Source organism: Heptranchias perlo, chromosome 24 (assembly GCF_035084215.1).
Source record: "Heptranchias perlo isolate sHepPer1 chromosome 24, sHepPer1.hap1, whole genome shotgun sequence".
NCBI lineage: Eukaryota > Metazoa > Chordata > Chondrichthyes > Hexanchiformes > Hexanchidae > Heptranchias > Heptranchias perlo.
In genome coordinates, this window is record NC_090348.1 from 46,489,445 (window position 1) to 46,513,007 (window position 23,563).

General features: G+C 49.5%; 1 protein-coding gene across 1 annotated transcript in view; it reads left to right on the plus strand.

Annotated features, from left to right (window-relative positions):
* The window catches only part of tnpo3 (transportin 3), a 78,517-nt gene that overhangs the window by 13,289 nt on the left and 41,665 nt on the right, over positions 1–23,563 (plus strand). Inside the window, exons 2-10 of the mRNA XM_068005250.1 lie at positions 6,610–6,810; positions 7,734–7,807; positions 8,033–8,189; positions 14,288–14,431; positions 15,704–15,879; positions 17,960–18,098; positions 19,773–19,919; positions 20,661–20,768; positions 22,850–22,941. Of these exons, the coding sequence (XP_067861351.1) occupies positions 6,610–6,810; positions 7,734–7,807; positions 8,033–8,189; positions 14,288–14,431; positions 15,704–15,879; positions 17,960–18,098; positions 19,773–19,919; positions 20,661–20,768; positions 22,850–22,941 (1,238 nt within the window). The remainder of the gene's footprint in view (positions 1–6,609; positions 6,811–7,733; positions 7,808–8,032; positions 8,190–14,287; positions 14,432–15,703; positions 15,880–17,959; positions 18,099–19,772; positions 19,920–20,660; positions 20,769–22,849; positions 22,942–23,563) is intronic.

Consider the following 23,563-nt stretch of genomic DNA (forward strand, 5'->3'; position numbering starts at 1 on the left):
GCTCGCTCTCGTTCTCTGTCTCTCTCGCTCGCTCTCGTTCTCTGTCCTCTCGCTCGCTCTCGTTCTCTGTCTCTCTCGCTTCGCTCTCGTTCTCTGTCTCTCTCGCTCGCTCTCGTTCTCTGTCTCTCTCGCTCGCTCTCGTTCTCTGTCTCTCTCGCTCGCTCTCGTTCTCTGTCTCTCTCGCTCGCTCTCGTTCTCTGTCTCTCTCGCTCGCTCTTCGTTCTCTGTCTCTCTCGCTCGCTCTCGTTCTCTGTCTCTCTCGCTCGCTCTCGTTCTCTGTCTCTCTCGCTCGCTCTCGTTCTCTGTCTCTCTCGCTCGCTCTCGTTCTCTGTCTCTCTCGCTCGCTCTCGTTCTCTGTCTCTCTCGCTCGCTCTCGTTCTCTGTCTCTCTCCGCTCGCTCTCGTTCTCTGTCTCTCTCGCTCGCTCTCGTTCTCTGTCTCTATCGCTCGCTCTCGTTCTCTGTCTCTCTCGGGCTCGCTCTCGTTCTCTGTCTCTCTCGCTCGCTCTCGTTCTCTGTCTCTCCCGCTCGCTCTTCGTTCTCTGTCTCTCTCGCTCGCTCTCTGTTCTCTGTCTCTCTCGCTCGCTCTCGTTCTCTGTCTCTCTCGCTCGCTCTCGTTCTCTGTCTCTCTCGCTCGCTCTCGTTCTCTGTCTCTCTCGCTCGCTCTCGTTCTCTGTCTCTCTCGCTCGCTCTCGTTCTCTGTCTCTCTCGCTCGCTCTCGTTCTCTGTCTCTCTCGCTCGCTCTCGTTCTCTGTCTCTGTCTCGCTCGCTCTCGTTCTCTGTCTCTGTCTCGCTCGCTCTCGTTCTCTGTCTCTGTCTCGCTCGCTCTCGTTCTCTGTCTCTGTCTCGCTCGCTCTCGTTCTCTGTCTCTGTCTCGCTCGCTCTCGTTCTCTGTCTCTGTCTCGCTCGCTCTCGTTCTCTGTCTCTGTCTCGCTCGCTCTCCGTTCTCTGTCTCTGTCTCGCTCGCTCTCGTTCTCTGTCTCTGTCTCGCTCGCTCTCGTTCTCTGTCTCTGTCTCGCTCGCTCTCGTTCTCTGTCTCTGTCTCGCTCGCTCTCGTTCTCTGTCTCTGTCTCGCTCGCTCTCGTTCTCTGTCTCTGTCTCGCTCGCTCTCGTTCTCTGTCTCTGTCTCGCTCGCTCTCGTTCTCTGTCTCTGTCTCGCTCGCTCTCGTTCTCTGTCTCTGTCTCGCTCGCTCTCGTTCTCTGTCTCTGTCTCGCTCGCTCTCGTTCTCTGTCTCTGTCTCGCTCGCTCTCGTTCTCTGTCTCTGTCTCGCTCGCTCTCGTTCTCTGTCTCTGTCTCGCTCGCTCTCGTTCTCTGTCTCTGTCTCGCTCGCTCTCGTTCTCTGTCTCTGTCTCGCTCGCTCTCGTTTCTCTGTCTCTGTCTCGCTCGCTCTCGTTCTCTGTCTCTGTCTCGCTCGCTCTCGTTCTCTTGTCTCTGTCTCGCTCGCTCTCGTTCTCTGTCTCTGTCTCGCTCGCTCTCGTTCTCTGTCTCTGTCTCGCTCGCTCTCGTTCTCTGTCTCTGTCTCGCTCGCTCTCGTTCTCTGTCTCTGTCTCGCTCGCTCTCGTTCTCTGTCTCTGTCTCGCTCGGCTCTCGTTCTCTGTCTCTGTCTCGCTCGCTCTCGTTCTCTGTCTCTGTCGTCGGCTCGCTCTCGTTCTCTGTCTCTGTCTCGCTCGCTCTCGTTCTCTGTCTCTGTCTCGCTCGCTCTCGTTCTCTGTCTCTGTCTCGCTCGCTCTCGTTCTCTGTCTCTGTCTCGCTCGCTCTCGTTCTCTGTCTCTGTCTCGCTCGCTCTCGTTCTCTGTCTCTGTCTCGCTCGCTCTCGTTCTCTGTCTCTGTCTCGCTCGCTCTCGTTCTCTGTCTCTGTCTCGCTCGCTCTCGTTCTCTGTCTCGCTCGCTCTCGTTCTCTGTCTCGCTCGCTCTCGTCTCTGGTCTCGCTCGCTCTCGTTCTCTGTCTCTGTCTCGCTCGCTCTGTTCTCTGTCTCTGTCTCGCTCGCTCTCGTTCTCTGTCTCTGTCTCGCTCGCTCTCGTTCTCTGTCTCTGTCTCGCTCGCTCTCGTTCTCTGTCTCTGTCTCGCTCGCATCTCGTTCTCTGTCTCTGTCTCGCTCAGCTCTCGTTCTCTGTCTCTGTCTCGCTCGCTCTCGTTCTCTGTCTCTGTCTCGCTCGCTCTCGTTCTCTGTCTCTGTCTCGCTCGCTCTCGTTCTCTGTCCTCTGTCTCGCTCGCTCTCGTTCTCTGTCTCTGTCTCGCTCGCTCTCGTTCTCTGTCTCTGTCTCGCTCGCTCTCGTTCTCTGTCTCTGTCTCGCTCGCTCTCGTTCTCTGTCTCTGTCTCGCTCGCTCTCGTTCTCTGTCTCTGTCTCGCTCGCTCTCGTTCTCTGTCTCTGTCTCGCTCGCTCTCGTTCTCTGTCTCTGTCTCGCTCGCTCTCGTTCTCTGTCTCTGTCTCGCTCGCTCTCGTTCTCTGTCTCTGTCTCGCTCGCTCTCGTTCTCTGTCTCTGTCTCGCTCGCTCTCGTTCTCTGTCTCTGTCTCGCTCGCTCTCGTCTCTGTCTCTGTCTCGCTCGCTCTCGTTCTCTGTCTCTGTCTCGCTCGCTCTCGTTCTCTGTCTCTGTCTCGCTCGCTCTCGTTCTCTGTCCTCTGTCTCGCTCGCTCTCGTTCTCTGTCTCTGTCTCGCTCGCTCTCGTTCTCTGTCTCTGTCTCGCTCGCTCTCGTTCTCGGTCTCTGTCTCGCTCGCTCTCGTTCTCGGTCTCTGTCTCGCTCGCTCTCGTTCTCGGTCTCTGTCTCGCTCGCTCTCGTCTCGGTCTCTGTCCTCGCTCGCTCTCGTTCTCGGTCTCTGTCTCGCTCGCTCATCGTTCTCGGTCTCTGTCTCGCTCGCTCTCGTTCTCGGTCTCTGTCTCGCTCGCTCTCGTTCTCGGTCCTCTGTCTCGCTCGCTCTCGTTCTCGGTCTCTGTCTCGCTCGCTCTCGTTCTCGGTCTCTGTCTCGCTCGCTCTCAGTTCTCGGTCTCTGTCTCGCTCGCTCTCGTTCTCGGTCTCTGTCTCGCTCGCTCTCGTTCTCGGTCTCTGTCTCGCTCGCTCTCGTTCTCGGTCTCTGTCTCGCTCGCTCTCGTTCTCGGTCTCTGTCTCGCTCGCTCTCGTTCTCGGTCTCTGTCTCGCTCGCATCTCGTTCTCGGTCTCTGTCTCGCTCGCTCTCGGTCTCGGTCTCTGTCTCGCTCGCTCTCGGTCTCGGTCTCTGTCTCGCTCGCTCTCGGTCCTCGGTCTCTGTCCTCGCTCGCTCTCGGTCTCTGTCTCGCTCGCTCTCGGTCTCTGTCTCGCTCGCTCTCGGTCTCGTCTCGCTCGCTCTCGGTCCTCTGTCTCGCTCGCTCTCGGTCTCTGTCTCGCTCGCTCTCGGTCTCTGTCTCGCTCGCTCTCGTTCTCTGTCCTCGCTCGCTCTCGTTCTCTGTCTCGCTCGCTCTCGTTCTCTGTCTCGCTCGCTCTCGTTCTCTGTCTCGCTCGCTCTCGTTCTCTGTCTCGCTCGCTCTCGTTCTCTGTCTCGCTCGCTCTCGTTCTCTGTCTCGCTCGCTCTCGTTCTCTGTCTCGCTCGCTCTCGTTCTCTGTCTCGCTCGCTCTCGTTCTCTGTCTCGCTCGCTCTCGTTCTCTGTCTCGCTCGCTCTCGTTCTCTGTCTCGCTCGCTCTCGTTCTCTGTCTCGCTCGCTCTCGTTCTCTGTCTCGCTCGCTCTCGTTCTCTGTCTCGCTCGCTCTCGTTCTCTGTCTCGCTCGCTCTCGTTCTCTGTCTCGCTCGCTCTCGTTCTCTGTCTCGCTCGCTCTCGTTCTCTGTCTCGCTCGCTCTCAGTTCTCTGTCTCGCTCGCTCTCGTTCTCTGTCTCGCTCGCTCTCGTTCTCTGTCTCTCTCGCTCTCGTTCTCTGTCTCGCTCGCTCTCGTTCTCTGTCTCGCTCGCTCTCGTTCTCTGTCTCGCTCGCTCTCGTTCTCTGTCTCGCTCGTCTCGTTCTCTGTCTCGCTCGCTCTCGTTCTCAGTCTCGCTCGCTCTCGTTCTCTGTCTCGCTCGCATCTCGTTCTCTGTCTCGCTCGCTCTCGTTCTCTGTCTCGCTCGCTCTCGTTCTCTGTCTCGCTCGCTCTCGTTCTCTGTCTCGCTCGCTCTCGTTCTCTGTCTCGCTCGCTCTCGTTCTCTGTCTCGCTCGCTCTCGTTCTCTGTCTCGCTCGCTCTCGTTCTCTGTCTCGCTCGCTCTCGTTCTCTGTCTCGCTCGCTCTCGTTCTCTGTCTCGCTCGCTCTCGTTCTCTGTCTCGCTCGCTCTCGTTCTCTGTCTCGCTCGCTCTCGTTCTCTGTCTCGCTCGCTCTCGTTCTCTGTCTCGCTCGCTCTCGTCCTCTGTCTCGCTCGCTCTCGTCCTCTGTCTCGCTCGCCTCTCGTCCTCTGTCTCGCTCGCTCTCGTCCTCTGTCTCGCTCGCTCTCGTCCTCTGTCTCGCTCGCTCTCGTCCTCTGTCTCGCTCGCTCTCGTCCTCTGTCTCGCTCGCATCTCGTCCTCTGTCTCGCTCGCTCTCGTCCTCTGTCTCGCTCGCTCTCGTCCTCTGTCTCGCTCGCTCTCGTCCTCTGTCTCGCTCGCTCTCGTCCTCTGTCTCGCTCGCTCTCGTCCTCTGTCTCGCTCGCTCTCGTCCTCTGTCTCGCTCGCTCTCGTCCTCTGTCTCGCTCGCTCTCGTCCTCTGTCTCGCTCGCCTCTCGTCCTCTGTCTCGCTCGCTCTCGTCCTCTGTCTCGCTCGCTCTCGTCCTCTGTCTCGCTCGCTCTCGTCCTCTGTCTCGCTCGCTCTCGTCCTCTGTCTCGCTCGCTCTCGTCCTCTGTCTCGCTCGCTCTCGTCCTCTGTCTCGCTCGCTCTCGTCCTCTGTCTCGCTCGCTCTCGTCCTCTGTCTCGCTCCGCTCTCGTCCTCTGTCTCGCTCGCTCTCGTCCTCTGTCTCGCTCCGCTCTCGTCCTCTGTCTCGCTCGCTCTCGTCCTCTGTCTCGCTCGCTCTCGTCCTCTGTCTCGCTCGCTCTCGTCCTCTGTCCTCGCTCGCTCTCGTCCTCTGTCTCGCTCGCTCTCGTCCTCTGTCTCGCTCGCTCTCGTCCTCTGTCTCGCTCGCTCTCGTCCTCTGTCTCGCTCGCTCTCGTCCTCTGTCTCGCTCGCTCTCGTCCTCTGTCTCGCTCGCTCTCGTCCTCTGTCTCGCTCGCTCTCGTCCTCTGTCTCGCTCGCTCTCGTCCTCTGTCTCGCTCGCTCTCGTCCTCTGTCTCGCTCGCTCCTCGTCCTCTGTCTCGCTCGCTCTCGTCCTCTGTCTCGCTCGCTCTCGTCCTCTGTCTCGCTCGCTCTCGTCCTCTGTCTCGCTCGCTCTCGTCCTCTGTCTCGCTCGCTCTCGTCCTCTGTCTCGCTCGCTCTCGTCCTCTGTCTCGCTCGCTCTCGTCCTCTGTCTCGGCTCGCTCTCGTCCTCTGTCTCGCTCGCTCTCGTCCTCTGTCTCGCTCGCTCTCGTCCTCTGTCTCGCTCGCTCTCGTCCTCTGTCTCGCTCGCTCCTCTCGTCCTCTGTCTCGCTCGCTCTCGTCCTCTGTCTCGCTCGCTCTCGTCCTCTGTCTCGCTCGCTCTCGTCCTCTGTCTCTGTCTCGTCGTCTGTCTCTGTCTCGTCGTCTGTCTCTGTCTCGTCGTCTGTCTCTGTCTCGTCGTCTGTCTCTGTCTCGTCGTCTGTCTCTGTCTCGTCGTCTGTCTCTGTCTCGTCGTCTGTCCTCTGTCTCGTCGTCTGTCTCTGTCTCGTCGTCTGTCCTCTGTCTCGTCGTCTGTCTCTGTCTCGTCGTCTGTCTCTGTCTCCGTCGTCTGTCTCTGTCTCGTCGTCTGTCTCTGTCTCGTCGTCTGTCTCTGTCTCGTCGTCTGTCTCTGTCTCGTCGTCTGTCTCTGTCTCGTCGTCTGTCTCTGTCTCGTCGTCTGTCTCTGTCTCGTCGTCTGTCTCTGTCTCGTCGTCTGTCTCTGTCTCGTCGTCTGTCTCTGTCTCGTCGTCTGTCTCTGTCTCGTCGTCTGTCTCTGTCTCGTCGTCTGTCTCTGTCTCGTCGTCTGTCTCTGTCTCGTCGTCTGTCTCTGTCTCGTCGTCTGTCTCTGTCTCGTCGTCTGTCTCTGTCTCGTCGTCTGTCTCTGTCTCGTCGTCTGTCTCTGTCTCGTCGTCTGTCTCTGTCTCGTCGTGTGTCTCTGTCTCGTCGTGTGTCTCTGTCTCGTCGTGTGTCTCTGTCTCGTCGTGTGTCTCTGTCTCGTCGTGTGTCTCTGTCTCGTCGTGTGTCTCTGTCTCGTCGTGTGTCCTCTGTCTCGTCGTGTGTCTCTCTCGCTCGCTCTCGTCGTGTGTCTCTGTCTCGCTCTCGTCGTGTGTCTCTGTCTCTCTCTCTCTCCGCTCGCTCTCGTCGTGTGTCTCTCTCTGTCTCTCTCTCGCTCGCTCTCGTCGTGTGTCTCTCTATGTCTCTCTCTCGCTCGCTCTCGTCGTGTGTCTCTCTATGTCTCTCTCTCGCTCGCTCTCGTCGTGTGTCTCTCTCTGTCTCTCTCTCGCTCGCTCGCTCTCGTCGTGTGTCTCTCTCTGTCTCTCTCGCTCCGCATCGCTCTCGTCGTGTGTCTCTCTCTGTCTGTCTGTCTCCAGATGTATGCCTGGGAGATCGCGGACCAGTTGCTTCAGCTGCAGCAAGAGGTGGAGCTCTGCTACTTCGCAGCGCAGACGATGAAGATGAAAATTCAGACGTCTTTTAATGAACTTCCCCCTGAAACACATTCGTCTCTGAGAGACTCGCTGCTCACCCACATTCAAAACTTGAAGGACGTGTCTCCTGTGATTGTTACACAGGTGAGTTGTTGACTAAGGAGGGGTAGACAAGTCCTCGTCCCTCGAATCTATGGTACAAGATATCTACGTGTAAGTACTAATGGGGGCGGTACTAAACTGAAAGACGATCGCCACGTTTATTTAAAAATTGCTTTATTGCTTTTCTACCTTGCTCGTGTGAAGACCCTGATTGATGCAGGGCGCGCGCTTTCCACTGGCACCTCACCCAAGTTTCCATTCTCCGTGTGTGAACATGGGCAGTGCCAAAGGGTTATTTGACTGTGGTGGGCACCATGACCTGATGCCGTCCTCGCCCAGCACGGCAATTTCTCAAAGGTATAAACAAGTGCCATGTGGTGGTGAACTGCGTGTTGCACCAGCGTCTCTAACTACAGCTGCATTAAGACGTCCTTTTGAAAATGATTTAAAGAGCTAGATTTAAGGAGATGTTGATTGCACCAGACGTGTTAAGGGAACAGTGTTTCACACAAAGGCAAATGGTTCCAGCGTGAATTGTTTCTGTAAGTTTCCTCCCCCCCCCACCCCTCCCAAATTTCCGTTAGCAGATACCGTGACCCTCACCCTGCTAAATTATGCGAAATTATTTACATTTCAACAGTAAGCAACTGTTACCCCCATCGAGCATACCGTGACTCTACAGTCACAAAGACAAACCCGTACCCTGCTGAATTATCCTTTCAACTTCTCTCCAAACCCCTGTGGATGCAGCTGGCCACAGTTTGGGAGCTTTCGCCTGCCCTTGCGGTGAGATTGGGAATTTGCCATATGGTGAACTGCAAACTAGAACCCGTGTCAGTGGACTGTGAGCAGTGAAGATGGTTAAACCATTGCCACTCCTGAGAGAGTCTCTACAGAATTAGAGAACTGACGAGATTTTATGCTAGATTATAGTTTCTGAATCACAATTTCTTTCTTCTCTTCAGCTGGCCCTGGCGATTGCGGATCTTGCCCTGCAAATGGCCTCGTGGAAAGGATGTGTGCAAATGCTAATTGAAAAGTAGGTGTCTATGGGTTTGGGGTATGTTAATGTAAGAGCTGAAGGAGCCGTGTCTCTCCTCGGCAGCGGTGGGAGAAAGATGATGCCCATTACTTCTAGTCTTGTTTCTCGCGGTTCCTTCCTGCATCCATGTACCATTTCACTGGAATGGTGGTGGGTGTACAGCTACCTGTCCCTGCATCCTATTTCAGCTACACCAATGACCCAACTTCCCTTTAATTTCAGGTATGGCAATGACCCGTCATCTCTTTCCTTCCTGTTGGAAATCCTGACTGTGCTCCCAGAGGAGGTGCACAGTCGTTCCCTTCGAATTGGAGCCAACCGTCGCACTGAAATAATCGAGGACCTGGCCTACTCCTCAAGCACAGTGGTATCCCTGCTGGTATGTATATAACGTCAATACCTGGAGGGGAAGGAATGTTTAGAGGGAGTACTTCTTATTCATTTTCTTTTTCTGCTCATTTTCTCCCCCTCCACTCCTGAAGGGGCTCTCTGGCACCTCACCCAAGTGACCATTCTTCATGTGCGAGTGTAGGTGGTGTGTATCAGCAGGCTGCTCTCGACCATGGTGGGGAGGGGGAGGCCAATCAGAGTCGTACCCAACCTCCACCTATAACTGCAGCAGGAGTCACTGGGTCGAGATCAGGAGAGGGAACCTTGCCCGATTTTTCCCACCTTCCTCGCACTGGGGCACTGAGGCCAATTTTACCAACTCAGCTGGCACTCTGGCTGAGATCAGCTAACTCAGCACAGACCGGGATGGAACGTGGGGGTTTTCTCATTAGTATGGCTCAGCGTGAAAGGTAAAGGGAGAGTGATTTAAGTTGCTTCTTTTATCTAATTTCTGCACAATAGCTGAGCTGTCGACGATTAGCCCCAGCATGCATTCTTCCGAAGGAGGTGTCAGTCGAATACAAAGGCATCTTGCATCCATGCAGTTTTATATTGAAGGAAGAAGCTGCATTAATATAGTGGCTTTCATGTCTTCGGGGTGTCCCAAATAACGTCACAGCCGATGAATTACTTTGAATAGTTACTATGTAGGGAAACAGCGAGGTCCTACAAACTACATTGCTGCATTGGGAGCCAACGTAGATCAGCAAGCACAAGGGTGATGGATGAGCGGGACTAAGTGCGAGTTAGGATACAGGCAGCTGAGTTTTGGAAGAGCTCATTAATGATTTTAACATCATTATCAGGTCCCTAGTCAGTCACCTCGTCTCAAGGCTAAAGAACACTGGCTTCTCCAATCTTTCCTCATAATTCAGTCCTCAAGCTAAGGAGTTGTGTAGCCCTCGGTGAGCAGGAAATACGTGTTACTTGCAGAGATGTTTGTGATAAATTAGCTTGGGCGGTTCTCTCTCGGCCTGTAGGTTGTTGCACAGTGTAACTGTTGTCAAATGTTTGCGTGACTGAATTTGAATATGCTCGCGTTTTGTTTATTTGCCTGTTGAACTGAGGCTAGTCTTAAAAATAGTGTCAGAAGATACCTGGCGAGTATTGTGCCCCTCAGCGCAGTGACCGGTGCAGAGCGTGTGCCTGAGAGTGTTGCCCCTCCTGTCCCAGATATAGCGGGTTCTCCAGCCCTGGCACAAATACTTTGCCTCCAAACAAAATTTGTTCTGAAAATAGCTGTTCATATCCCCTTATTGCCACTTCTTTGGTGCTAAAATGCTTGTCCTTCTGAATTTAAATCTTTTAACCTTATTAACTTCAAATAATAACTAATGAGTTCTTAAAACAATTGTGTCCAAAGATTTAAATCATTACACAGTGCACTCTGGATTCCCTTCTGCCAGTTTTCTTACCTCTCCTGAGGCTGTCTCTTGCTGGGTGAGTTAGTCCTTCTGGTTCACTGACTTTATTTCAAATGCTTTGTATATTTGCATATAAACACTGCAACTCTGACTTATCATACTGCTCAGTTACCCTTTTCCCTTCTATTAGTCCCATCTTTGTAAACTCACTATTATATGCAGTAAGGTAGCTTTCTTTATTTGCCAATCCCCCATTCTGCCCCCCTTGAACGTACTATATTAAACTGCTTTGCCCATCACTATACTTATAAACATCACTATAATGGACTATCTGCTCATTATCTCATTGCTGTTTGTGGGACTTTTCTGTGTGCAAATTGGCTGCCGCATTTCCTATTACAACAGTGACTACACTTCAAAAGTACTTCATTGGCTGTGAAGCACTGTGGGACGTTGTGAAAGGCCCTAAATAACTGCAAGTTTGTTCTTTCCTTCCATCCACCCTTCCTTCCTGCCGTCTTCCCCCAGATGGGGTGGCCATCTCCCAGCTGTACGCTTACAGATGCTGTCCTTCCAAACTCGGGTTTGTCTGGTGAGAGCATTTTGTGCTGTACAACGCTCGACTGCTGTTACATTTTTGTTGGGGGCCACATTGTTTTGCCCAAGAGCCACCCTGAAGCATATTGAGGGATGCAGCATGAAGCAGTGAGACACAGGCCTGTGCCCACGAGTCCGCACATGGGGAGTTGCTGCGAGCAGTGTGAAGTCGGCCACTTCCCCAAAGGAAGAGAGTAAAAACCATACAACCAATACTTCTATCTTAATAGGGCCCTTCACTTGGCGTGTAGAAGCTGTGTTAACCCTGCCTCGCAATAATCTTCGTTCTCTTTTCTTGCTGGAGAGCACGAAAGAGGGAACAGCTCTAAATTCCATTATGGTCAACACCCGAAGGCCACATAGGCCAAGAATGAAGGATGAAACTCATGGGAGGAGACAGATTTCTGCTCAGAGCCGTGGTGATGAATTGAGTATCACACTATCAATTCATTTTAAATGTAAAGCTTGTGGTCAGTGTAGTGTCCGTATTGCTGGAGGTCCTTGAGAGTGACATAAGAACATAAGAAATAGGAGCAGGAGTAGGCCATATGGCCCCTCGAGCCTGCTCCGCCTTTCAATCAGATCATGGCTGATCTTCAACCTCAACTCCACTTTCCTGCCTGATCCCCATATCCCTTGATTCCCCTAGAGTCCAGAAATCTATCCGTCTCAGCCTTGAATATATCCAATGACTCAGCATCCACGGCCCTCTGGGATAGAGAATTCCAAAGATTCACAACCCGAAGAAATTCCTTCTCATCTCAGGCTTTGAATGGCTGCCCCCAAGTTCTAGACTCTCCAGCCGGGGAAACAATCTCTCAATATCTACCCTGTCAAGCCCCCTCATAATCTTGTGTTTCAATGAACTCACCTCTCATAAGAACACAAGAAGTAGGAGCAGGATCCGGCCACTCAGCCCCTGGGTCTGCTCCGCCACCCACAGGGCCTTGACCGATCCGAACTCAGCTTCATGTCCAATTTCCTGCCCGCTCCCCGTAACCCCTAATTCCCTTTACTTCTAGGAAACTGTCTTTTTCTGTTTTAAATGTATTTAATGATGTAGCTTCCACAGCTTCCTGGGGCAGCAAATTCCACAGACCTACTACCCTCTGAGTGAAGAAGTTTCTCCTCACCTCAGTTTTGAAAGAGCAGCCCCTTATTCTAAGATTATGCCCCCTAGTTCTAGTTTCACCCATCCTTGGGAACATCCTTACCGCATCCACCCGATTAAGCCCCTTCACAATCTGATATGTTTCAATAAGATCGCCCCTCATTCTTCTGAACTCCAATGAGTAGAGTCCCAATCTACTCTACCTCTCCTCATATGTCCACCCCCTCATCCCCGGGATTAGCCGAGTGAACCTTCTTTGTACTGCCTCGAGAGCAAGTATGTCTTTTCTTAAGTATGGACACCAAAACTGTATGCAGTATTCCAGGTGCGGTCTCACCAATACCTTATATAACTGCTGCAATACCTCCCTGTTTTTATATTCTATCCCCCTAGCAATAAACACCAACATTCCGTTGGCCTTCTTGATCACCTGCTGCACCTGCATACTAACTTTTTGATTTTCTTGCACTAGGACCCCCAGATCCCTTTGTACTGCAGTACTTTCCAGTTTCTCGCCATTAAGATAATAACTTGCTCTCTGATTTTTCCTGCCAAAGTGCATAACCTCACATTTTCCAATATTGTATTGCATCTGCCAAATCTCTGCCCACTCACCCAGCCTGTCTATATCCCCTTGTAGGTTTTTTATGTCCTCCTCACTCTCTACTTTCCCTCCCATCTTTGTATCATCTGCAAACTTTGATATGTTACACTCGGTCCCCTCCTCCAAATCGTTAATATAGATTGTAAAGAGTTGGGGACCCAGCACCGACCCCTGCGGAACACCACTGGTTACTGGTTGCCAGTCCGAGAATGAACCATTTATCCCAACTCTCTGCTTCCTGTTAGATAACCAATCCTCCACCCATGCCAGAATATTACCCCCAATCCAGTGATTCTTTATCTTGAGCAATAATCTTTTATGTGGCACCTTGTCGAATGCCTTCTGGAAGTCTAAATACACTACGTCCACTGGTTCCCCTTTATCCACCCTGTACGTTATGTCCTCAAAGAACTCAAGCAAATTTGTCAGACATGACTTCCCCTTCGTAAAGCCATGCTGACTTTGTCCTATTAAATTATGTTTATCCAAATGTTCCGCTACTGTCTCCTTAATAATAGACTCCAAAATTTTGCCCACCACAGATGTTAGGCTAACTGGTCTATAATTTCCAACCTTCTGCCTACTACCCTTTTTAAATAAGGGTGTTACATTAGCAGTTTTCCAATCTGCCGGGACCTTTACTGAGTCCAGAGAATTTTGGAAAATTATTACCAAAGCATCCACAATCCCTACTGCCACTTCCCTCAAGACCCTAGGATGTAAGCATCAGGTCCAGGGGATTTATCCGCCTTGAGTCCCATTATTTTACTGAGTACCAATTCCTTAGTGATTTTAATCGTATTTAGCTTCTCCTCCCCCCCCCCCCCCCCTACCTGGAGCCCCCTGTTTGTCCAGTGTTGGGATATTCTTAGTGTCCTCTACCGTAAAGACTGAATCAAAATATTTGTTCAGCAATTTTGCCATCTCCATGTTTCCCACCATTAATTTCCCGGTCTCATCCTCTAAAGGACCTACGTTTGCCTTAGCCACCCTTTTTCTTTTTATATAACTGTAGAAACTCTTGCTATCTGTTTTTATATTTTTTGCTAATTTATTTTCATAATCTATCTTCCCTTTCTTAATCAATCCTTAAGTTACTTTTTGCTGTCTTTTGAAGACTGCCCAATCTTCTATCCTCCCACTAAGTTTGGCTACCTTATATGTCCTTGTTTTTAGTCGGATACTATCCTTCATTTCTTTACTTAGCCACGGATGGCTATCAATTCTTTTACACCCTTTTTTCCTCAGTGGAATATATATTTTTTGAAAGTTGTTAAGTAACTCCTTGAATGAACACCACTGCTCATGTAACGTCTTACCCTTTAATTTATTTTCCCAGTCCACTTTAATCAATTCCGCTCTCATACCATCATAGTCTCCTTTATTCAAGCTCAGTACGCTTGTTTGAGAACCAACCTTCTCACCCTCTAATTGGATATGGAATGCTATGGTCACTCATTCCAAGGGGATCCTTAACTAGGACATTATTAATTAATCCTGGCTCATTACACAGGACCAGGTCCAAGGTTGCTTGCCCCCTTGTCGGATCAGTTACATACTGCTCAAGAAATCCATCCCTAATACACTCAATAAACTCTTCCTCAAGGCTGCCCTGCCCAATTTGATTTGTCCAGTTAATATGATAGTTAAAATCCCCCATAATTATAGCTGTTCCCTTATTACATGCCCCGACTATTTCCTGATTAATACTTCTTCCAGCAGAGTTGCAACTATTAGGAGGCCTATATACTACGCCCACGAGTGTTTTTTCCCCTTATTATTCCTTATCTCTACCCAAACTGTTTCATTATCCTGAACCTCATTCTTCTAAGCTCCAGAGATTATAGGCCCATTCTACTCGACCTCTTTTCATGGGACAACCCTCTCATCCCAAGAATCTAGTGAACCTTCGTTGCATCGCCTCCAAGGCAAGTATATCCTTCCTTAGATAAGGAGACCAAAACTGTACACAGCACTCCAGGTGACGTCTCACTAAAGCCCTGTACAGTTGCAGCAAGACTTCCTTACTCTTGTACTCTAACCCTCTTGCAATAAAGGCCAACATGCCATTTGCTTTCTTAATTGTCTGCAAGATAAGATACAGATCAGCCATGATCTAATTGAATGACGCAACAGGTTTGAGGGGCTGAACGGTCCATTCATGTTCCTATGGTTTGCAAAGTGTGTGTATGTGAACATTGGGTGAGGATAGGGTGGCCCACCCTCCAATGTTGAACAGCTTGCCCATCAAGAAGTGTCGAGCCTCCTACATGAGTAACGACCACGATGAAGGTACTGTAGTACAGGCAACAACTGTAACCGTAACCCTGCATGGATCACCAGCTTCAGCCCAGGAGGAAAAAATGTTGCTTTGTAAAGAAAATCCATAATGGCCGTTTCTTTTTCCCCAGACAGCCTGTACAGAACGTAGCGGCAACGAGGAGAAGACTCTGATGAAGGTGTTCCGGTGCTTGGGGAGCTGGTTTAACCTGGGTGTTTTGGACAGCAACTTCATGGCAAATAACCGACTGCTACTAATCCTTTTTCAGGTTTTGGTGAGTGCCTCAGGACAAGCTGCCCAGTCGTAATCTGTACGGTTCACTGACGCAGAGCAAGTCTGAAGGACCCGTGTGTATTAAACTGAGACCCCGTTTTCATTGTTTGAAAATTAGTGTAATAGGAAGCAATATTTAAACAAGTGATTTCACAAGGCTGTAATCGTTAAGTAATGGGATCTGAGTAGGCTGTAATCATTAAATAATGGGACCTGAGTAGGCTGTAATCATTAAATAATGGGACCTGAGTAGGGTGTAATTGTTAAATAATGGGACCTGAGTAGGCTGTAATTGTTGAACAGTGAGACATTAGGTTCGCAATGAGGTAGCTGACAAAGCAAATTCACTGAGAATTGCTTTACGAGGTGTGATGCTCGTGGGCATTTTGAATATTGTTTACCAACCCAGGTTCAATGCCCAATTAGCCGATCTGAGTTAGTGTGCACATTTGGTGCTACAATTGGCCTCAGTTTTCTTGGGTTAGGAAGGGTCCCTGACTGCTCTCCAGTGGCTCCTGCTGGAAAGTGGTGTATGTGGACAGGACTAGATTCACCAGTCAAAGGGCTCATTGATGCTTAACTGTTTAGACTCATTCACAGCAACTGGCTGCTGGCGTAGTACTGGAACACCTGGTGATTGTAGAACTGTACCCCAGTGAGAGTCCGCTCGTCAGAAAACTTGGGGGAATTTGTTTAAAATATTTGTCTTTGGTTGTCAGAAGTTCCTCCTGATTCTAGTGTTTCTTTGATAAGAACATTAAAAAGTAGGAGCAGGAGTAGGCGATACGGCCCCTCGAGCCTGCTCCGCCATTCAATCAGATCATGGCTGATCTTCGATGCCTGTGTTAAAGGGAAATGTCTCGCATTGCCCTGTTAGCTGCCAGGGTCAATTTGACCTTTTTTTATTTTGCTCTGCTCCCTCTTTACCCTCAGGTGCTTGGCTGAGATCACGAGCGTTCGTGCAGGTGATGCACTTAAGCCATGTAACGTAAGCATGTCAGCGGATAGTAGGTTCACAGGGTAGGTGATTGAGGCACATTGCCTGTGTAGTTTGTGATTTGTCCTTCCTTCCACTCCCAATGTTTTTGTTTCTCTGTTCTGACCTGTGCAGGGGACACTTGCCAGGGAGAGCATCACAATCCTGTTCTCACCCGGCTCCCCCCCTCAACAATTTTTCAGTGAGGGTCACTGTTCGTTAATCAGGAGTGGGAACGCTGGCTGATTTCTCCCATGCTAACCCAGGAATGCTGATGCGGTGTCTTTTTTGTTTCAGCAACGTGATGATACCTCGACAAACCTGCACGAGGCTGCGTCTGACTGTATCTGTTCAGCGCTTTATGCCATTGAGAATGTAGAGACAACCCTACCTCTGGCTCTGCACCTGTTCCAGGGCGTGCTAACTCTAGAATCTGCATATCACATGGCTGTGGCACGTGAGGATCTCGATAAGTAAGGACCCCGTAAACGTAATCATTGTAAGGCTCTGCTATAACATGACACATTGGCACCAGAGCTTCCTGTGACCCTCAGACACTGGCCTGTCCTGATGTGAATTGTGTTGTGGGCATGGTGGCAAGTAAAAGCAGACTTGAATTTCTTGTCCTGTACCTGTACTGCAGAGCTGGTGTTGGAGGCAGCACTGAAATATAGAAGTTGTGTTGCTTGAGCCTTCGGGACCGTGAGGCTTACCTCCGGAGGGGGTGTCTCCCAACACTGCTGCAAACGAGCTGTCACCGACAGCAAATACAAACGATTGCTGCCTCCCACAGTTTGATCTGGCCGAGTGTCTGAACTGTCAGCCCGTCTGTATCAGCCTACAAACTGGTGCCTCTGTTCCTGCTTTGAACAGACCTCCCTCTCAACTTAAGAGGGCCCTGCTTAATCGCCAGATCACTTAAAAGATTTCTCCGTTGTCTTTCTGGTATGAGGAGAATTTTGAAAGTGGGGAAAGATGTAATAGGGTGGCGAGGTTTAGGAAAGCCCCACGGTGTGTGACGCTGAGATGGGTAAAAGAGTGTGGGGACAGCTGTTAGAGAGAAGGGGGCACACAGTAATGCAGAGTGATGGGTATGAGCTGGGATGTAAGGCTGGAGGAGACTGCAGTGATGAGGTGGACAAAGGCCTTGGAAGGATCAGGGTGATGGGGGATATTGTGAAAGCGGTTACTGAATGTGGTAGTGTGCGGGAGGTGAAGGTGACAGCAGGAGACGCTCTTGTCAGTGCAAAGCAACTCTGAAATGACTCCCCCCACCCCCCCCCCCCCAAATTCAAGTCCCCGCACCACTCTGTGCCACTTTTCCTAAACTTTGCATGTTCAGAAAAGTGAATTCAGAAAATTTGAGTCAAGAATGAAAGGGAAAACAATCTGAATGTTGGAAATCTGAAATAAAAATGTCAGGCTGGGCATACAGAGCAGGTGCAGCAGCTCCTGAAAGTGAAAGACAGGTTCATGTTTCAGGTGTAGATCCTTCATCCGAATGAGAAACTGGGAAATGAGCACACCCTCTTGAAAAAGGGCTACATCTGAAATATTAACCCCTCCTTTTCAGATGCTGACAGACGTGCTCTGCAGTTCCAGCACTTTCTCTTATAAACTTCAGTCAGTTTGAAAGGGATTCTCTTCTCTGAGGTTTCCCGCTCATATTCATACAAAATGAGTTTGATCTCGTGTCTTTCTGCATGGCTACGCAATTTGGTTACAAACGCTTCCTGGGTTCTTCCTCTATCACTGACTCAGTCTGTCTCTTTTTTATATTCTTGGGATGTGGGCGTTGCTGGTAAGGCCGGTATTTTATTACCCATCCCTGGTTGCCCTTGAGAAGGTGGTGGTGAACCTCCTTCTTGAACCGCTGCAGTCTGTGTGGTGAAGGTGCTGTTAGGGAGGGAGTTCCAGGCTTTTGACTCAGTGACCGATGAAGGAACGGCCGATATATTTCCAGGTTGGGATGGTGAGACCTAGGGAGGGTATCCATAAAACACTATAAAATGTGAAGTGTAATAACATTTTCTTAGGGCCAATATTATTTCATCTCTCTCTTTGCCTGTGCTCTCTTTGTCACGTGATAAATTTTGCTTGTTCTCTTGCACTCCTTCACACGAAGTAGCTCCCACTCTTTCCCGCCCCGCCCCCCTCCCCCACCCCTCCCCCTGCGCACCCCTCCTCCCCCCCCCCCCCCCCCCCCGCCTCGCGCGTCAATGGGGAGTGAGGAACTTTGGCTGATTTTCACCACCCTAGCCCATAGGCACTGAATGAATTGTAGCTTCCTGGGTTGAGATCAGCTCAGGACTTAGGACAGACTGGGGATCACATCTGGGACCTTGTGGTTTGAATGGCCTCATAGTTTACCATGTAAGGTTTTCAATTAGTCAAGGATCAGAATGCTGAAAATGCCACGTTGCTCTCTAGAGTGTGATTGGCTTTCCACTCTCTGTCCATCCCTGATTTAATGGATTCATTTTTTTTAAAAAGAGAGAACCGAAAGGACCAGATTTTACTGTTCTGATTTCTAGCCATCCTTCCTTTGCACAGGGTTCTGAATTACTGTCGGATTTTTACCGAGTTATGTGAGACCTTCCTAGAGATGATCGTGCAGACCCCTGGACAGGGGCTCGGAGACCTGCGGACACTGGAACTACTACTGATTTGTGCAGGGCATGCGCAATATGAGGTAAGGAGGGCGGGCAGATCCTGGCAGCGGTTTTACTGCTTCAATTTTGAAGGGTCGCACTACACTTTTTTCCCCCCTCCCCCCCCCCCCCCCCCCCCCCCCCCCTTCTGAGGGCAGGGACTTGTGATGGACATATTTCCTCTGGCGTCAACTGCCCTCCTGTTCCCCAGCCAAGGTGCAGCGCTGCATGGGTGAGCCTGGAAGCAAAGTGTTGGGACGATCAGCCCTAGTTACAGCCTGATCCGGTCTTCACCTGATGTGCAACCCCCTGGGGTATCCCTGGTTGACGACCCTGCCGAACTCCTTATCTCTCCTCAGCATGGCGATGCTGAGATGAGTTGTTGTGCACTGAGATCAGCTAACTTGCCAAGGACCAGGGACTGACTCCCTCACTGAGTCCCATGACGGGCAGTGCAATTAAACACTGAGCCATTGGAATCTGAATTGCTTTTTTTGAAGAAAAACTGTGCGTGTGTGTGAGACCCTGAGTACTCAGGTCACAAACAAACTTGCATTTATATAGCACCTTTCATGACCTCAAGACACCCCAAAGCGCTTTACAGCCAATGAGTTACTTTTGAAGTGTGATCACTGTTGTAATGTAGGAAATGCTGCAGCCAATTTGCGCACAGCAAAGAGATAAGTGACCTGATAATCTGTCTGTTTAGTGATGTTGGTTGCTTAGCAGGACAGGAAGACTTAGCACAAACATGGAAATTCACAGAGATTAGAAAGAACATGTGTTCTTTTGTGAGTAAACTGTAGTATTATAGTGACTGGTGGAATGATGTGCAGTAACTCATCGGTGTGTCACACACAGTTTAGCAGGTTGCTGGAAAATTTGCATGAATATGACATATATTGGACCAATGATAGTGTTGTTACCAGGATAGTAAAATACAATGATGGGCGCTGAGACATTTTCGTACAGTGTACTGTGGGGGTGAAAGCATCAGTACAATTATAAATTGTGGCCTGCTAAACTTGCTTTGTATCTGGAGAGAGCATTTTGAGATGTTTCACACTGCGTTGAAAGAATGAAGAATACTTGCATTTATATAGTGCCTTTCACATGCTCAATATCCCAGAATGTGTTGCAGCCAATGAAGTACTTTTTGAAGTGCAGTCACTGTTATGTCTGAAACTGCAGTAGCTATTTTGAGCACAGTAAGATCTCAGACAGTGAGTGAGACATGACCAGATAACCTGCTTTTGATTGAGGCAGGAATGTTCACCAGGGCACTCTGGGTAAACGCTTCGCTCTCTGTTGAATAGTTCCAAGGGATTTCTTGCATCTACCTGAACAGGCCGCTGGAGGCCTAGGATTGACATCTCGTCTGAAAGACAACGCCTCCGACAATGCAGCACTCCCTCAACACGGTCCTGGATTGTAGGCTGAGGTTGTGCTGAAGTCCTGGAGTAGCATCCCAGGTGGTTACAGGTTTGTCACTGGTGGTAGTGGTAGGAGCAATTTGAAGGGGCGTTGAGGGCATTCTGGTAGTGTTCAGGAGGAATGTATGTCCGTTTAAGTAATGTTCCCAGCTCCTTGGCTAGTTTTTCTGTGTGATACCTGTCAGTATTGTCTCAGTTGTTTTTTTGGAGGACCTGTGAACTGTATAGAAGCAGTCACTGTCCTGTTTCTCTGATTGCTGAATCCTCTCTCTCTTTACCCAGGTAGCGGAGATCAGCTTTAACTTCTGGTACAGATTGGGAGAGCATCTCTACAAGATGAGCGACCCGACACGTCACGCTGTCTTTCGCCCATACATCCAGCGGCTGCTTCACGCCCTGGCCCGGCATTGCCAACTAGAACCAGATCACGTAAGTGTTTCAGGGAATCACGTGTGACCATTTTAGCCTCCTGAGATGGGATATTGGTGTGATCTTGGTGTGGATGCATTGGAGTGACAGGGTGTGTTCGTAACCAGGAGGTGTGGGTAACCTGGAGAGTGTAGCCTGGAGACATGAAAGCTTTGCAGCATTAAAGGAACTAAATATGATTGGTTTCCAGTTATATTCCCTCCCCGTCTCTTGAAGCCCTTCCCAAATTGATCCCTCTATCTGTGTGTGTCTTGACCGTGAGTGTTGGTAGGCTGGTCAACTGTGGGGGGCATAGCAGCCCATCTGAGCTCGATCTTGTGCTCACCCAGTATGTACATTTGGTGAGTTTCCAGCAAGGGTCACTGGAGTGATCAGAGCAGGAACACATTTTTATTTTAAATGGGTGGGTAGAGTCCACCATAGGGTAGAAGTGTACATGGGCAGTGGAAGGAGCAGGTGTGAAAATAAAATCTCAGTGCTATCGATATCTCTAACCCTCAGTCCCCTTCTCAACAGGTGTTGATTTTGTTGACCCTGAATCAGCTCCCTCCTCTGGGAGCCTGTTCCACTCTTTCACTATCCTACAGGAGCAAAATGAGGTTTCTTCCTGTCTGTAGCCCTAGTGAAGGCTTGTGAATTTTATCCTTGTGTCTAGCCCTGTGCTCATTGTCTAAGCTTGTATATTTCTACCTCATCTGCGTCGTCATTATTTTGAAGTCCTGTCCTATGTCTTATCTGCAGGAAGGAATTCCAGAAGACTCTGATGACTTTGGGGAGTTCCGGATGAGGGTGTCGGATCTTGTGAAGGATGTGATATTCCTGGTTGGGTCAATGGAATGTTTCACACAGGTGATAAACCTGGTTCTCTAGGTTCAGAAAGAGTCTGAACGTGGACTGTAATTTAAGGGGAATATTGTGTGCGTGCTTTAGGTTTGACTCCAAAAGGTACTGATTCACGCTGAGGTACAGTTTTCTGGGTGTGGCACAGGCTCGAGTACTTTTCCCGATCGATCATCCTTCATCTGTGAACCCAGATAGTAGTGGTGAGGCCATCATGGCTGAACCGGATCCTGCCCTCACCAGATGTCCACATCTGTCCTTTCCAGCAGGGGTCACTGGATGGTCATCAGCAGAGAAACCTTGACTGATTTTATTCTTCCTGAGCCAGAGACACTGAAGCTATTGTATTGAGATGAGCCAACGCAGCACTGACATTCCTGGTCTGTGACGGTTCCTGTTGCATTGGGAGGTTCCTTTCCCTCCTGAACCATAGGTTTAACAGGAACAGGTAAGGGTGCGGTATCCTAGTGGTTATAGTACCGGACTAGAAACCCCCGAGTTCCACTCCCATCATGGCCAGTTGTGAACTCAAATTCAATAAATTGGGCACTTTACGGGCTAGCACGAGAAAAATGTTCATGAGAGCTACTGGATTGTTGTAGAAACCCAACTGTTTCACTAATGTCCTTCAGAAAAGGGAACCTGTTGCCCCTACCTGTGACTCCAGTCTCTCACTGCTTGGTTGACTCTTCATGCTCTCAGGGTCAACTAGGGATAGATAACAAGAACAAATCATCAAAAAAGCAATTTAGTCAACCACTGTTAATAATCTTTAGTGTACCCTTGGTTGGAACCCTAGGATGTGCAGGTTGATGGGTTTTGTTGTGTAACACTGTTTGTATAAATCTCTGATCTGCAAACGTTATTCAAAGTCCAGAATATTCATTCATCCTCAGATCTCCACTGCTCAACCTGACCTCCTGCCCTCCATGGAAGGTGTTACACATGATATCACCAAGCACATCATCAGAGCTGCCTGGGGAGTTACTGAGTTACGCAGACAAGGAAGGTTCCCCTGATTCCATCCCTAGTCGGTGCTGAATTAGTTGATGCAGTGGGCCTCAGTCCCCCTGCATTAGGGAGCGGGGGAGAAACAAAATCAGCCATTGTTCTCGCTTCTGATTGCTATCCAGCAAGCCTTGCCGGAAAGCTCATGTGTGGCTAGAATTGCATTATACTGTGGAGTTCCTATAGTGCTCTGGGCTCACACGAGGAGAAAGGTTCTGCGGTGAGGTACCAGTGAAAGGCGGGCACCATTGGAACTAACCTGGCAGGATTCAGAACGTTCAGGAAAAGAGAAAATTGGGACTGTAAAGAGAGAATTCTCCCTTGAGATTAAAGCCTAGAAATAACACACTGCAAACATGGGTGTATGAACACTTGATGTGTTTGTACGAAGTTCTTTTACCTGCTATTTTAGCAGCCATTAACCCATTTATAATAGAGATTAATGCCCCTTTTATTACGCAGACTGGGAAATCAATATGAAAGTACAGTGCCATTCCAAGGTCCAAGTGTTTTGAAGAAGAGTGTACACGGGCTATGGAAAGACATAAATCGGTGGGTAGTGTGTACATGGGCTGTGGAAGGAGATTAATTGGGTGGGTAGAGTCCACGATAGAGTAACAACTTGCATTTATATTGCGCCTTTAACGTAGTAAAATGTCCCATGGCGCTTCGTAGGACAGGTGACTAAAAGAACAGTCAAGAGGTAGGTTTTAAGGAGTGTCTTAAAGGAGGAGAGAGAGACGGGGAGGTTTAGGGAGGGAATTCCAGAGCTTGGGGCCTAGACAGCTGACAGGTGGGGCGAAGGGAATTGGGGATGCGCGAGAGACCAGAATTGGAAGAACACAGAATTTTCGGAGGGTTGTAGGACTAGACTTTAGATGTGAAAGGTGATTAAATGGGTGGGTAGAGTCCATGATAGGGTAGAGCGTATACGGCCTGTGAAAAGATTGCATTTGTGAGTGGAATACCCTTCACCTGTTCCATTTTTTTTAAATCATAAAATAATTTTTTGGGTTATATGCTGAATAGTTTTTTTGTGTAGGTTTTTATTTGATATTGTAATGTCTTATTTATCTTCAAAGCTCTATTCTACACTGAAAGGCAGTGGGCCATCCTGGGAGATCACTGAAGCTGTCCTCTTCATCATGGCTGCCATAGCAAAGAGCGTAGATCCGTAAGTAGTTGCAAAATGGCAAGATTTAATAGAATTATAGAAATATCATTGCAGAAAGGACTGCATTTTGGGCCATTGTGTTGCTCCCCATCAAGCTATCCATCATTTCAACGTTCTTTCCTCATCCTCTTCAATATTTTTCTTTGTCTTTTTTATTTCCCCCTTAAATGTGATTGACTCTGCTTGAAGCCGCTTGTAATATATTTCAATTACCCGTTGGATGAAAAAATTCTTTCTCTTAACCCAACCCCCCCCCCCCCCCCACCTTTTATGTTTTTAGTACTAATCCCGAGTTCATGCCCCTTGTCATTGATTCACCAATCAGTGGAAATAATCTTTCACTATTCTCGAGCCCTTCTCTTGTAAACTTATTCCATGACTCGGTGAATCTTTGGGTGACAATTTTTTGCATTTCTCCTAACTTTAATTTTTAACTTGTGTCTCCTGGGATTTGAACCCTTTGCCCCAGTGAGCAACTTGCTAAGATCGGCTTTGTTAAGACCCTTCGCAATCTTTAAGATCTTTATCAGGTTACCTTGAAGAAAATAAAAGGGAAGTTGAGAGAGAGAGACCTTTTTGTTCAAAGCTCACCTGTAATTATAGGGATAAGATTACATTGTTA